The sequence below is a fragment of the Plecotus auritus genome, assembly GCF_963455305.1.
Source record: "Plecotus auritus genome assembly, chromosome: 8".
NCBI lineage: Eukaryota > Metazoa > Chordata > Mammalia > Chiroptera > Vespertilionidae > Plecotus > Plecotus auritus.
In genome coordinates this window covers 29,982,958-29,997,658 of record NC_137782.1, presented here as the reverse complement: position 1 = coordinate 29,997,658, position 14,701 = coordinate 29,982,958, and the positions used below count along the sequence as shown (strand labels likewise).

The window sequence follows — 14,701 nt, the reverse complement described above, 5'->3', positions numbered from 1 at the left end:
TAGCCATGCTCTGAAGGGCTGCCTGCAAAGCAAGTTCCAGGAAAGGTGCTTAAAAGTAGACTTTGCTTGAGATAATAGAAAAATATAGTTAGTTAAGCACAAAACAATGATAGCTTCAACAATGGCAACAGTCACACGCTGTCTAGTTTTTGCTCTACAGATAACGTGACTGATGCACAATTATGCGATCTTTTGCAGAATCTTGGTTCTTCAACCCAGCACCCCTTGTTCTCACAATGTAATTTTGTGTTGCTGATGTACAGCTTCTTTGTCAAGTAGGAGGAAATAATTCCAGGGCCACAAGGAGAATTTATGAGTTTGTTTTGCAGAAGGAAAGAATGTCTCCAAGGTAGCTGCGACCAGCTGCTGCCGCCCAGAAGTCTGGCTGCACAAAATGTTATCTGTGACTAAAGAAACACAGACTTCTCTCTCCGTTCCCGGGAACTCCCCCTTCCCTGCTCCCTAGCTGCATAAAACTCCCTACTTTTGCTTTTTGAGAGGGAGACAGATTGAAAGATCTTGCTCTCCTGTCCTCTGGCTTTGGCCAAGTTGAACAAACCTTTCTCAATCTCCAACTGCCAGTGTCTCAGTGTTTTCATTTACAAGTACACCAGGTACACAAACCCAAATATTGGGAGGTAATTTGGTAACCATACGATTGATGGAGAGTAGTAAGATAAAATTGGCTAACCAAGATGGGAATATTGGCAAGTTAATAACCAGTTCTTGGAGGAGACTGCTGTGGGAGGCCACGTCCCGGGGGTGGAGGGGAAGCTGGGGCCTATCTTTAGCTGTGGTTATAATTAGTTAAAAGCTTCAGTGTGACCCAGCTTTCCAAGACTTGGCAGGAGCCTTCAAGAGCCGTGGGCAGAGGCGGCCTACTGCCATGTGGGTGGGAGACCTGCAGGATGCAGGGCAGTGGGGGGATGAATCCTTGACCCTGGCACATCTCAAAGACTGGGTGGGGTCTGGAGTGGCACCCACTTATAGAAATGAAATGAAGTAGAGTTAGCCACTCCTCACAGCTCTCACCATATGGCCTCCCAACATGATATAAACAAGCTAGGATACTCCTGGTGGGCATCCCAGAGTATTTATAGAGAACAGAGACTTGGCTCTAGAAGACAAAGTACCTCAATATGGAAACAGTGCATCGTCCCCAGTGGAATGGGTACTCAGAATCACAGCATCTCTTCCTCCCGGCTTCCACCCAGCTCCCAGGCCAAAGGATGAAGCTCGGGAAGAAAGCAATGCATTCTGTTCATAACTGCATGGTCAGCAGTGGTGTGGTGTGAGGGCAGGTGGAGACTCTGAGTAACTCCTCTTTTTACCGTGCCCCCGCCCGCCCGACACACACACACATTGCTACCCACATCCTTGGCCTGGCAACTATTAGGAGCATTCAAGGCTTTTCAGAGTGGGAGGGATTCATCACATTCCGAGGACGGAATGATTAATATGTCAGTACTCCAGTGTTCTGATCAGGGACTCTAAATGTGTAGACAAACAAAAAAAATGTCTGTGTAGCAACTTCTTTGTTCCCAGGATTTTAGTGCCAAGAACATTTGGCTCAGAACAGAGAGGTTTGGGCTCAAATCCTTACTTAGTAGCTGTGTGACCTCGGGTAAGTGACTTGCCCTGTCTGGGCCCAAGCTTTCACAAATGCAAATGCTGGTAATGAGACTGCCTTCTTGGAGCTGCGGGAGACCAAAGGATTAGTCTGACACAGAAGAAGGGTGCAGCCATTGAGCACTGGGTTGTGAGGACAATCCAAGGCACTTCCTGCATTGCTCCCGGAGGCCATGCAGGCCAGGAGAATGTGCATCTGTGGGCTGGCAGCCGTGAAGTGATGCTGGTGAAGGGCATCATGCTAACAGTCCTGGGTGGGTTGTGAGAACACTTGCCACAGCAAACCCCAAACAAACATCCTGCTTTTGACATTCGAATGGCAGAACCAGCCTGTTTCCCCAGAGACAGCCTTCCAAAGAGTCTGCCATCCGCCACCCCCTCGCCTGCACCCTTCCTCCGAGGGCCTGCTTTAGTAAGCTCGTTAGGCAAACGTTTCTTCTCTTTTGAGCTTTTATCGCTGCAGGGCTCCCTGGGAAATATCTTAGCTAAAGCTGTGCCTTAAGACACCCGATGTTCGATCCCAGGCGGTGCCTTTTCTGAGCACATTCCCCTCTGGGCGTTGCTATTTTTAAAGCTCAGCACAGGGTTGAAAGGGAGACTCAGAGTTGGACATGTGAGAGGCAAATTCTCTCTGCCGAGAATGGAAATTCTTGCTCCTATTCATTCCAACAGGAGTTCAGCTTTTTGCTGACCAGCCACCAACCACCTCCTTCCTCTAAGTCTTCCTAGCAGGACATTTATTAGTGCTTCTTTCCTTTTTTTAAAAAAAACAAAAATGTATTTTTTTTTAATTGATTTCAGAGAGGAAGGGAGAGGGAGAGAGAGAGATAGAAACATCAATGATGAGGGAGAATATTGATCAGCTGCCTCCTGCATGCCCCCACCCCCCCTACTGGGGATTGAGCCCAAAACCCGGGCATGTGTCCCTTGACCGGAATCAAACCTGAGACCCTTCAGTCTGCAGGCCAAAAGGTAGGGCTATTAGTGTATCCACTGAGCTAGACTGGGTAGGGCTATTAGTGTTTCTAAAGAATCACTCCATTTACCTGACCAGTCAGAAACCTGATATATAAGGGCATGCAACCCGGGATCCCAGGGGAGTCCGTGTGCTGTATATTCACACCCGACTCCTCTGTGTGTTTAAGGCCTTCAGTGAAACTTTCCCCTATTTCAAAAATGAGATAAAAACCCTGAGAGTTGCTACTTTTAAACAAAGAGGGTTTGGAATAATTTCATTATCTCTTCCCTTCCTTTATGCTCAAGTTCTTTCAGGTGGTGAGATAAATGACTACATTTGCACCTGGATGTTTCCTCTCAAAGCTCTCAAAGGGAGGTCCCTCTCTCTTAACCCACTGTTGTCCTAGCACAGCTGCTGCAAAAATAATTGGTTTTACTAGAGATTGCACATTCAAGCCGGGGCTATTATGGGGGATGCCGGCAGGTGGGGGGCCCCCATCACAAAGCGAATCTGCACACAGAGCAATGGCCCCCAGCCACAGGCTGTGTGGACCAGTAATTATAAAGCAGGAAAAACAGCCCTGGCCGGTGTGGCTCCGTTGGTTGGAGCGTCCGTTGTCCTGTACACCAAAAGGTGGCGAGTTTGAGTCTCTGGTTAGGGCACATACCCAGGTTTTGGGTTCCATCCCCAGTCGAGGCACATGCAGGAGGCAACCTCTCTCTAAAATCAATAAATTAAAAACAAAACAAAACAGGAAAAAGAGCTTAATTATTGTAAATACTAGTTGGAAAGAGGCACCCAAACATGGACTTTTGAATCAAATGGGTTCAAATCCCAGCTCTGCCCCTGACTGACTGCGCAATCAGAGACAAGTTATTTAAACTCTGAGCCTCTATTTCCACTCCTGTGAAATGAGATTAATGTTGGTTGAATTCATGTTGGGATTAGATCAAACAGCATATGCTTGCCTTTGGTTTTCCTGGGTCCTAAAGTTGTGCCTTTTCAACATACAGAACTGCCTTTTGGAGTTACATGTTCCTTCCCTTTACTCACATATTCTTTGACCCTGGTCCATTTTGGCCCCCAGACATGGGTTTGGGAGGCACTGTGGCTTTTAAAACTTAGATTAAATTAAAATTGAATGTGGATGACTTAGGTGGATCTGACAGCCTCTGGCTCCCCACAGGCCCCACCACTCCCTAGGGCCTCACACCAGCCTAATTCATAAGGACCTCCTGGCCCTGGAAGCCTGGGAGTTTTAACCTGATCAAGAATGTCTCCTTTAGCTCGAGCGGCGTGGCTCAGTGGCTGGGCATCGACCTATGAACCAGGAGGGTCAATTCCTGATCAGGGCACATTCCCCGGGTTGTAGGCTCAATCCCCATTGTGGGGCATGCAGGAGACAGACAATCAATGATTCTCTCTTGTCATTGATGTTTCTATCTCTCTCTCCCTCTCTTTTCCTCTCTGAAATCAATAAAGAAAAATATATTTTTTAAAGTTAAAAAAAAAAAAAGAATGTCTCCTTTATACACATTGGGGATGATTCAAATTGATGTGTCCACTCTCTAAGTGACTCTCAGAGGCGCAGGAGGTTCAATTTATAATAAAGTTGAACTCCAACTGCTCAAGTCCCAGGGAAACCTGGGGAAGCTAGAACACCCATTCTGTTTTATAGGGTCCTTAGGAAGCCACCACTTTCATGATTTAAAATCCCTAAGGCAAGATGGGAAGCTGAGGCAGAGGAGTGGCAAAATGAACTGCTTAATCCTGAAGATAATTCCAGTGTCTTTCAGAGGCCCAGGGTTGCTGCCTGTCCACTGGCCGTAAGTCTGCAGGGGGCTGTTATCCCACAGACAGAGCAGACTAAGCTCTCAGGCTAGTCGCACCAGTGGATGACCCAGGCAAGTCCTCCATTCTTGCAGAGCCTCAGTCTGCCCATCTGGGACTGCCTTGGCGGGTAAGCACATGCGCCCACCTGTGTATGGTGCACTGAGGCCCAATCAAAGGCAGGACAGGTGCTGGCCTTGCGTTAAACTTTGGGGGGTGGGTTGGTTCACTGAGCAGTGTCTTAATAGATGAACCCCAATTTCTGGGGTTTTGAACTCTGCTCAGACCCAGTGTCTCAGGCACACTGTTGATCTTTTTTTGTTTGTTTTGTTAAACCTCACCCAAGGATATTTTTTCTATTGCTTTTTAGAGAGTAGAAGGAGGGAGGGAGGAGGGGGGAGGAAGCGAGAGGAGGGGGAAGAAGGGGGGTGGAAGGGGAAGAAGGGGGGAGAAGGGAGGGGGGGAGAGAGAGAGAGAGAGAGAGGAGAGAGACAAATGGATTGGTTGCCTCCTCCATGGGCCTGGCCGGGCCTGGGAATGAACCTGTAACCCAGGTATATGCCCCTGATCAGAATCGAACCTGTGACCATTCAGTGTGCAGGCCGATTCTCTACCACTGGCCAGAGCCCACATTGTTGATCTTGATCTTTTGTCCATGCTGACCTTCCTGCCTGGTCCCAGAGGCAATGACATTGACTGATGGCACAGTCTCTCAGCTTCTCTCTCCAAAGCCACTTTGCCTCTTCTTTCTAAGCTTCTCTCAGTTGGCTTTTCTTTTCTTTCCTTTTTCTTTCTTTGTCCCTCCCCTCACCTTCCTTTCCTTTCCTTTTTCTGGTTTTGCTTGTATAGAAGGCCACACTGCTCAGAGGGCTACAACATACTCCTGGCAGGGCAGTGGCTCCTGGAAGATGGGGTTCGTGGGTAACCTCATAATCTGACTTCATTTTAGTCCTCGACACTCACCTGCTGCCCTGCATGTGGTTGAACCAAACTACTGGCTGTTCTGCAAATGGGCTGTCCTCTCTCCACACCAGGGCTCTTTACTTGTGCCGTTTCCTCCACCCGAATCTTTCCCTCTGTTTCCCTGTTAGCCCTGCACCACTCCCACAACCCACAGGACACTTGGCCTGGCCTGAATCCATTCTTCTGTCCTCTGAAACTCTATCCCAATTTTGCCCCCCTCCCATTCACTCGGTCCTTGAAGTTGGGTGGGGTTGACACTGACCCCTTTCCTGGACAAATAACTCAGGCTTGGACAATCAGCCAATAAGAATCAGCTCTGGGACTGTTCTTGGAGAGAGCTGCTACCTTTCCACTGGGGTGGCTCATGTAAAGCTGCCAGCAGCCATCTCTGCCTCCACTTGGGCAAAGCTTGGTCGGGAATGAAGCCAAACTAGGGGATATGAGACCTGGGAGAATGGATGGTGAACAAGACTTTTGAGCCCCCAGAATCACCCATTCCTGAGGCCTTTAGTATATTCATCAATTTGTTTCACTTTTGCTTAATTTCACTTTTAAATTTGCTTAAAGCATTTTGAGTTAAGTTTCTGTCACTTACAACCCAAAGAGACCTGGCTGATATGCACACAACTTCATCTGGTTAGCTTCTTTGCACGTTTAGGACACAGCTCAGGCATCACGACCACTTATCCCTTCCCTCCCAATCCTGAAGCCAGAAGGCATCTCCCACACCTTCATGTCCCCATCACCTCCTTCAGGGCCTCGGCCAAAGGGCAGCACCATGCCACCGACAGAGCTAACACTCAGATTTCCCCCTGGGCTGCTGCCTTCACACCCTCGCCAGCCCCAGCTACCCCCTGGTTTTCAGAAAGATTCTCACCTCCGTCTTATTCCGAGAGAGCACGCTGGAGTCGATCGGGCCCAGGGACATGTTTGGTAGGACAAAGTTGAGAACCTTCGCAGCAAGGACCTAACCAGGGAGGAAAACAAGGGTGTGAGTGCAGTGGGATCCATGCCCAGCTCTGCCCACAGGACAGTTTACAGCAAATTAAGGAAAGTGACACCCAAACTGAACACCAGCCAGGGTTGCTTCCCAAGGCTGAGTGCACTAGGATTCTCCCTGCTCTGACTCAGACAGCCTTGAGTGAGGCTGATTCAGATCCTTGTGGGAGTGGGCGAGAGTGGTCACTGGGGCTGTCGGAGGGAATGCCACGTCTATTTTTGCTGCTCCGGATTCTGTGTGGTAGCCCTCCCCACAATCACTCATCAGTGGTGATTCTGAGTTATTTGCAGGAGCTGCCCGGCTGAGCTCTTCTGCACAAGATCCTAAGAATATTCTAAAAAACTTCTCAGAAGATTCTAAAAAACACACAGCAGGAGCAGAATCACCTAAGTCACCCCAGAGGGTAGCCAGAGTGCTTAGAAGGCTCCAAAGGAGCCTGCTCTGAACAGAAAGAATCTGCTGACTGTCATGGTCTCTCTTGGAGGGAAACAGAAATGGTCACCAAGCCTGATCAGACGTGTGGCAGAGGGAGCGAGACCTGACTTGATTCCTGGCTGTGCTGACCATCACTGAGCCTCTGTTTCCTTAGCTGCCAAGGAGAACCACTGGGTGCAAAAGCATCAGACACACAGTAGGTGCTTAATACATGCTCCTTGAACTTGACCCTGATTCAGGTACAGACCTTCCTGTCCCACCCCATTTCTCCTGCTGGGTCGTGTGTTTACCCAGGAAAAGCATGAACCTGGATTTCGCGCTTCTGCCTGCGGAGGGGACTGTTCTCATTTTTGCACTGTGCACAGACACTCAGGAATGAAAGATGCTATTTCAAAAGTGAGCTGTGAAATGCTGAAATTAGAATCACATGGAAGGTGGCAAACGGTGATTTCTCAGCGCATGTTGAGAGTGAATGTCCTGGAGCTAAGTGATGTCTCCTCAGTACCCTTGGTAGGGAGCAGGGGCACGGGCATCTACTGAGTGACAATTTTTTGGTGCATTGGGCACAGTTATAGATGCCCAGTCTTTTCATCTCAACACAGAGGCTGTGAGGTGAGGGTTTATCCTGATTTCACAGACATGAAAACAGAGGCTCAGTACCACACCAGGAGCTCAGCTAGAAAGGGGGCAAGGGTCTGAGTGAGGCCGCTCTTGCCTTTTATGCCACCAACCTTCATTGTGTTCTCTCTCTCACCCGCTATGAATGCAACCAGAAACCAACCTTTCCTATGGATTATCTAGAACAGCAGGCACTGACACTCTCCACAGTGACACAACTGCTGCTGCCCAATCTCCCTTCACACTTAAGCTATAACACGTCCCATTCCTCAGGCCACACAAGCATGATACAGCCTCGCACTGCCAGGGACCAGGCAGGGCTTTGCTCCTAAGAGAACACACATGCACACCTCTGTTCTAAAATTCACATGGCAACTCTCCATTTTTCAGGGTGAGGATGGCAGTCTCCTGCCTCTAAGACTATTGTAGGTCATTGTATCCCAAGCCTGGTGTAAACCCCATGCCTGTCGACTTGCTGCCATCAATGTGCCGGGTGCTACTGCCAGGCTCTGAGCTGAGTTGTGACAGTCCAGCATAGAAATATAAGGAGATCCAACGTGGAACACTAGGTTAGCACTCAGGTCAGTTCATACCATCTGAAGCTCGTGGAGTGGACATGGTCTACTGGGCAGGTTCAAGAGCCAAGCTGGGGTTGTGAACAAGTATGGAACCAGAAGGACTCAGGATTCTGGGAGCTTTACAAAAGGAAAGGACCCGAGTGTTTCTAAACACAGATAAAATATCTGTGACCTCCAGGAACTAGGGGCTCCTCTGGGAATCTAAATTCAGAAGTTGGTATCTGTGCTTTCAAAAGTTAAACGTTTTAATAAAGAGAAAGCACAACAGATAACAAGTGCACTGCGGGTGCACAGAGGCAGCGGCGCCAGCGGTGCAGCCTTCCCTGGGCCCTGATGGTGTAAGGAGGGTGGACATTTAGGGATTATCTCCTCCACCAAGGGCAACACTATTAGGACAAAACTTCATGTACCCCAAAGTTCGTAGGCCTGACTTCTACACATTCTGCTGTTCTCAATGACTCCTGCCCACAGCTTCCGGAGAGGACACAAGGGCTGACGGTTGACTCCACATATGACCCTGCCACGCCCAGGAATTGAGGGGTGGCTGTGTTTGATAGGACCTTGTGCAAACGTCAGTCTCCAGACCCTGCTGCCCCGCTCGGCCTGCCTGCTTGCTTGTTGTGGCATGGCCTTCTCAAGGACACGGCTGTTTTTCTGCAAGTCAGCCTCCTACTCATTTCCAGATCGGCTTGGCCGGAAAAAGACCGACCCAGGGACATAGCACCTCGGTACTCAGCCTGCAACAGGACCGGGAGAGACACCACACAGTGCTTCATCCCGTTCCCCTGACACCCACCAGCAGATTTCTCATTTGCCAACAATTTATGTTTTGTTGCTCGTCACCTGCTTCTGCGTGGACCTGGGCACACAAGTGCTGGCCATGTGTGAAGAGGCAGACTGACCTTCACCTTTGAATCTGTGTTCCTGAACTTCTTAAACCAACACATGTGTATCCCAAAGTGCCAAGGCCTCTGTTTCCGGGGGAAGATGCTGACAGTTTAGTCTCGAAAGAATCAGAAAAGGCCATGCTATGGCTGGAACCATCCCTGCTCTGGTTTCTCGGGGGTGGCAAGGGGACTTGAAGCTAGGAAGGACTCCCTCCAGGAGACAATTACAGGGAAACACCTATTCTGCCCTTTCCTTGAGCCAATCGTCTTTTCTTTCTCTTAACAGGGGACTTTTCGCAGCTAAATAATGCTTTTACAAAGAACTTTATATGAAAAAAGGAGGAGCATTTCTGGAGAAGTATTTGCTTTGCACAAAATGATCAGTGCAAGGGTTTGGTCCCTAGAGGCAACTCAACAATTAATGGCAGATGAGTTGGCCACCCTACCTCCTCCTTCCAAGTACAAGAATCCGAGTCCTGGTGAGGACTCCTGTAGCTGCCAATGACCTACTTACTGCCCAAAGCACAAACAGGAGGAGACATGGCAAGGACATCATGCTTAGGGCTGGAGGTGGTAGGTGGCTGGCCAGTGGATGTGTGCAGTTGTATGCCTCCCACAGCCTCCCACACAAGGACTCTCAGGGGGCATCATAAATGCCTCTTCTCGGGTCCCACTGAGAGATTCGGAGTGGGTTGGGGCCCTGGAATCAGTCTCCCTAGGTGATTCCAAAGTGCAGCCAGAGTAGAGTGTTCCTGACCCCCACTGGTCGGAGGGGAGGGGCACAGATGTCTCTGGAGGGACAACTGCCCTATTAAAGGTACCACCATGAGAGATGTTTGGATGACCCTGACTCTCAGCTCTTTTTCTAAATCTGCATAGAAAGCTCCAAACCACATTTCTAACAGGACTTAATTGGGTAGAGGCAAATCTTTTGATGACAATAATGTCACAGCTTAAAAAAAAAATTAGGTGCTTAAACTCTTCCCTACAAAAGATCCAAGAAGGATGCAGGAGCAAGGATGCTTTGAATAGTTGCCAAAGAGAATCCCTCTCCCTGCTGCCCTTTTCAGCTTTGTTTATACCATTTTGACCAAAATCTTCAGGAAATCCCACGGGAGTGTGAAGAGAGCCTCAGATCCAGCTCAACAGAGGGATGACACTGAATGGGCCCCCCTTGAAGTGAGAGACCCCCGCCATCATCATGTCCCCTATAGGCTAAGTCAGAGTTGTTCAACCACAGAGATCTCAGTGACACCAACTCAACAGGACCCAGGTCTCATTGCTTCAGGGTAATTTGGAAGCTGAGACCCACAACGAATGGACACACAGTCACTGGATACCAGCCCAGAAGTAGAGGAATCAGACTCAGACTGGGAGCCAGGCAGATCTGCACCAGACCTCTGGTTCTGCATTCCTAAGAAAGTCTATGATCCTCAGTTTCTTCATCTCTAAAATGGGGATAATAAAATGAACCTGAAGGGTTGCTGGGAAGTTACCTGAGACCCGATTCCCACAGAGCTAGTCCCTAACTGACCTTTGGGCTTCTGGCCCCAAGAGAAGCTCAAGAAATTGGCAGTGGCTGATGAAGGAATGAGCACATGCTGACATTATTCAGAGTGGAGACTTTAGGAAAAGCATGTGACCTGCAGCTTTGCAACAAATGTCACATCAGAGTTAAAACCCCAAATCATTTCACTCACAAGAGGACAACTCCCCAGAAATGAGGTTCACCTCCTGAGGAGTAAGAGACTGGAATGTGTCTTATGTCCTTGACATGCCTTTGTGGCATTCTGGGATTAACTGCAGGCTCACCACTTTATCACTTTAGACACCAGTGACTTGCACAAATACCTTTATTGCTATGAAGGTTTTAATGGCCCCCTAAGATCATTTTTAAAGCTTCTGCTCATGAGAGACTTGACATGAGGGAGGTAATTACAATCGTTACCTTTTAAAGTGGCTCCAGCAGGTTGCCCTATGCTGGAAGCTAGAACTCCACACCCTCTGTGGGGGTGGCATCGCACAAGGGTCAGAGGCTAGCCCAGCTCTCTCAACAGGGAAAGTGCACCCTCAAGCAGACGGAGAATAGAAAGCCCTGCATGCCATTTTGGTAAACCCCGGGGAAGGACTAAACACTTGCTGACTGCTGGGGCTCCCCAAAGGCATGTTGGAGCCATATAACTCCTTCCCCAAGTCCTAAGTGTCTAGAAGATTGAACCCCCAGCTATTAGAGAGCAGGTATGTCGGAGGTAACAATGCCTCATGGAGCATTGCTGCTGCCAAATTCATGAGCACAGCTAAGTCCCTAACTCCTGGATCTAACTGTACTTGAAGTCTAAAATCAGAGCAAGTCCAGCACACCCAGCCCCCCCTCCGCCCCCCCCCTCCCACCCCCCCGCTCCAATGGCCTCTGATGATGGAGATTAAAAACAGATAAGTGACATTCACATGGGAAGTGGGCTAAAGTTAAGGAGACCTGATTTGGGCGGGTTTTGGGATGAAAGGGAGCATCCTGCCACAATCACTAGCTGAGCTGGTACTCAAGTTGACCCTGTGCAAGACAATGGGCCTCATTTCCTTGTCTAAGTTGAAAATAATTTTCTCTCTTTATAGGATTGTAATGGAGAGGACGTCAACCAAGGCGTGCTAGGTTTATAGTGGCCACTCACTTCTCCCTAGTTGGCCAGGTGCCCTGGTTGGTAGGGAGTGGAAGCATCTGGAAGCAGTGGGCTGGAATAGTCAGGAAGGTCATTTGGAAGACTAGCCTCCGAGCAGGCTGAGCCCCATCCTGACCCCAGGTTCTGCCCAGGGCCATTTTGGTCCTGACCCCAGGGACTCTCAGAGAAAGGAGGTGCGTTACAGCCTGCTGCACATTCCTGGATGTCCTCCTGGGCTAGATCAGGTGAGGAGACCCCAGTTTAGCTCAGAGTTTGACATCCTCCTATCCAGGCAGCCAAAGGTTTCCCCTCTATTTCCGGTTTTACTCCAGCCCTGCCTTCCCCAGGGCATAATCCCCATGAAATGGCTGCATAAACAGCTGAGACTTGGTCTAATGCACTACATTTTTGTTTCTAAATTTCTTCTGCTCTCATTTCTCTTGTGCAACCACATTCTTAACACAGTGTTTGGAGACCAGAAGCCTCTTCCCAACCCAGCTTGTTGAAAACAGAGCATCAAGGTAAAAACCAGCTGTGTGTAGGATTGGAGGGGTGTGTGTGGGGGAGAGATATCTGGGATTCTCACATTTCAGGGTAGGGGATGTGTACAAAAAAGGAGTTCTATGGAGAGTAACCTCACATGGTGATCTTATTATAAATTCCTAACTGGACAGATCATGGTGGGTAGTCATGCCCCAGGCATATATCTTCTTTACTAAAAGGCTTTGCTTTAAGCAAGTCCTGTCTATTGTTTCTGTGCATCTAGGTTAACACACCTTTGAAATGCCCCCTTTCACATCCCTCCTTCTCAGATAAACCACCAAGACAGCAAATCTGATCCTGTAATCTGATCCCCCCCCTTGCTTTCTCCTACCTCCATATAATATTTCTTAAGTTCCTGCTTTAATTTCAAATGCATAAAAGAAACTGCAAAACTGTTATTCTCCAGAGCATTTGACATTTTGTGCCCCAGCATATGCCATCAGTTTGGCTCCAATAAATTCAAAGAAATTCTCTTCAGGTTTAGACATTTCTTATGTCAACAGTCTTATGTCACCTTTCACATGACCCTCTGAACTGAGAAGTTTGAGATCTCGTGCTGCCTGCTTTAATGATTTCAAGAATCTCTACAGCAGGAACTCTGGGCCATGAAACAAACCTTTGAAAAGTCCTCAGCTGAGCTCTGAGTGAGGAGTCATGAGGCCATGAGGAGTCATGAGGCTCTGCATTCTGTGGCCCCTGACAGTGCCACTGACCCTCAGAAAGGTCCCCCTCTGAGCCTTAGTTTTCTCAGCAAGAGATGGTCTACAGCAATCTGTTCACCTCTGGGCCCATAAGAGCAAACCACTGCAAATAAATGGCCCAAAGTTTGGTCACCTAATCCACAGCCTATCCCACAGTGGGGCTTCAACTAATCCAAGGCTCACTCCTCAGCAGGGCCTCACCTAATCCAGGGCTCACCCCACAGTGGGCCTCTTGCTATTCTGATGGGGAGGAGCACTAAGAGGGACCGCTTTGCAAAGTGGCCTAATTCAACCCAAAACTCACAAAAACAAATCAGTCAACCAAGAGAGAACAATGAAACAAAGAAGTGCAGGGAGCATGTTCCATTTGTGTAAAACAGGAGCAAATGGAGTGTGTATGTGTGTCCACAGAAGATGCATCCACTCCCTCTGTAATTCTGGCTGCCCACCTTCAAACTAGGAAGGGAGCGTTCCCTCGTGTAAATGTATTATACAAAACTTTTTAAAAAATTAAATTAAAAAAAGATTCAATGAGGCTCTTTCTGGAAGGTTGCCAGACAGGACCAGATGTGTGCAGGGTGATCAAGTCATCTGGGGTGGGTAGACAGATGAATCAAAGACTCTATCAGTCAAAACTGCCCAACAGCCAGAGGCAGCAACAGAATCCATGGTGGGGAGGACGTGCCCTCAGACCTGAAATAGAAATCTATTTGTGTTGGTCAATAGGAAGAGACCTGCATCCCTCCAGGGACAGCTGGCCCTTGATCTGAGAAGGTGATCTATTAGCACAGGGCTCTGAAAGGTCACGTTCTTGTAGCCTTGCCCAGAAATTCCGCCTCCACCAGTGACTCTGGGAGGAAACCTTGCCGGCTCCATCTCAGGGCTCAGCTGCCATGACCTGTGTGTGCATCATCTGAAAAGCCCCACAGTCCCTGGCTTTTCTCTAAGGAAAAACATCCAGTGTAGAAGACACCCACTTTCTCGTATGGGGAAGCACCCTAGACGAGGACTGTACAGCCCTGGATTCAAATCCATCACACAAGTTGTGTAATCTTGGAGAGTCACTCATCCAGCCTAAGCCTCAGTGTTCCATCCATCAAATGAAGGCCATGGCCTCTCCGTGGACTGATGACGGGAGTTAAGTGAGATAAAGCATGTAAAAGTACAGCACATGCCTGGCACTCACTGAGCTGAGTAAATCTCAGGCACGTGCCTCCAAGCACATGGACGGCAGAAGGAACATCCCTCTCCTCGGCGACCCTGGTCTTGCTTATTCTACTTGGACAAGAGCCCGTGACTGATTTGGCTCACATTATGCAATCATAGTCATGAAGGGAGGTGCCCAGGAGATGGTGTCCCCTTTTGCACACTTAAAGGCCACCTGTGATTCTGTGGATGACCTTGTTTCTTTCCATGGCAGACACACGTGGATCCCGCCTCCACTGCTGTCCCACACAGCACTAAAATGTACTATTGCTAGTCGATTTCAATAAGGCAGTGGTGATTTCTTTAAAACTGAGTCAAATTCAAAAGAGCTAGCCCTCTCTCCTCTTCCTCAAATTAAGTAAATTATTGTTCTCTGGTTAAAGTATCAGATGGTTCCAGGTTTATCTATTGCTCAACCTGTTCTCATTGAAATTGGTGACATTTCCGGTACCTAACCTGCCAGCCCATCTCTAGGGATTAGGTCTGTGGCTGTGGGCTACAGGAAACATTTGAGGACATTCTGACAAGGTTTCACTCCCTGTCCTGCGTTCCTCTATTTGGGTCCTCAGGAGAATATCAAAGGCACCTGAGCTAAGGCAATGATTTAAATGATCCTGCTGTCATTGGATGATGGGGCTGGGGAAGGTAGGGAAAGCACATGGGCTAATGGCTGCCCAGTTCCCCCTGGCCCTGTGA

The 14,701-nt window shown here is 48.7% G+C and overlaps 1 protein-coding gene across 4 annotated transcripts in view; it reads right to left on the bottom strand.

Annotated features, from left to right (window-relative positions):
- MGLL (monoglyceride lipase) overlaps positions 1 to 14,701 on the bottom strand; it is a 157,402-nt gene that overhangs the window by 14,861 nt on the left and 127,840 nt on the right. For all 4 annotated transcript variants that reach the window (XM_080683521.1, XM_080683519.1, XM_080683520.1 and 1 more), the window contains one exon: positions 6,258 to 6,347. In XM_080683521.1, the coding sequence (XP_080539647.1) occupies positions 6,258 to 6,347 (90 nt within the window). The remainder of the gene's footprint in view (positions 1 to 6,257; positions 6,348 to 14,701) is intronic.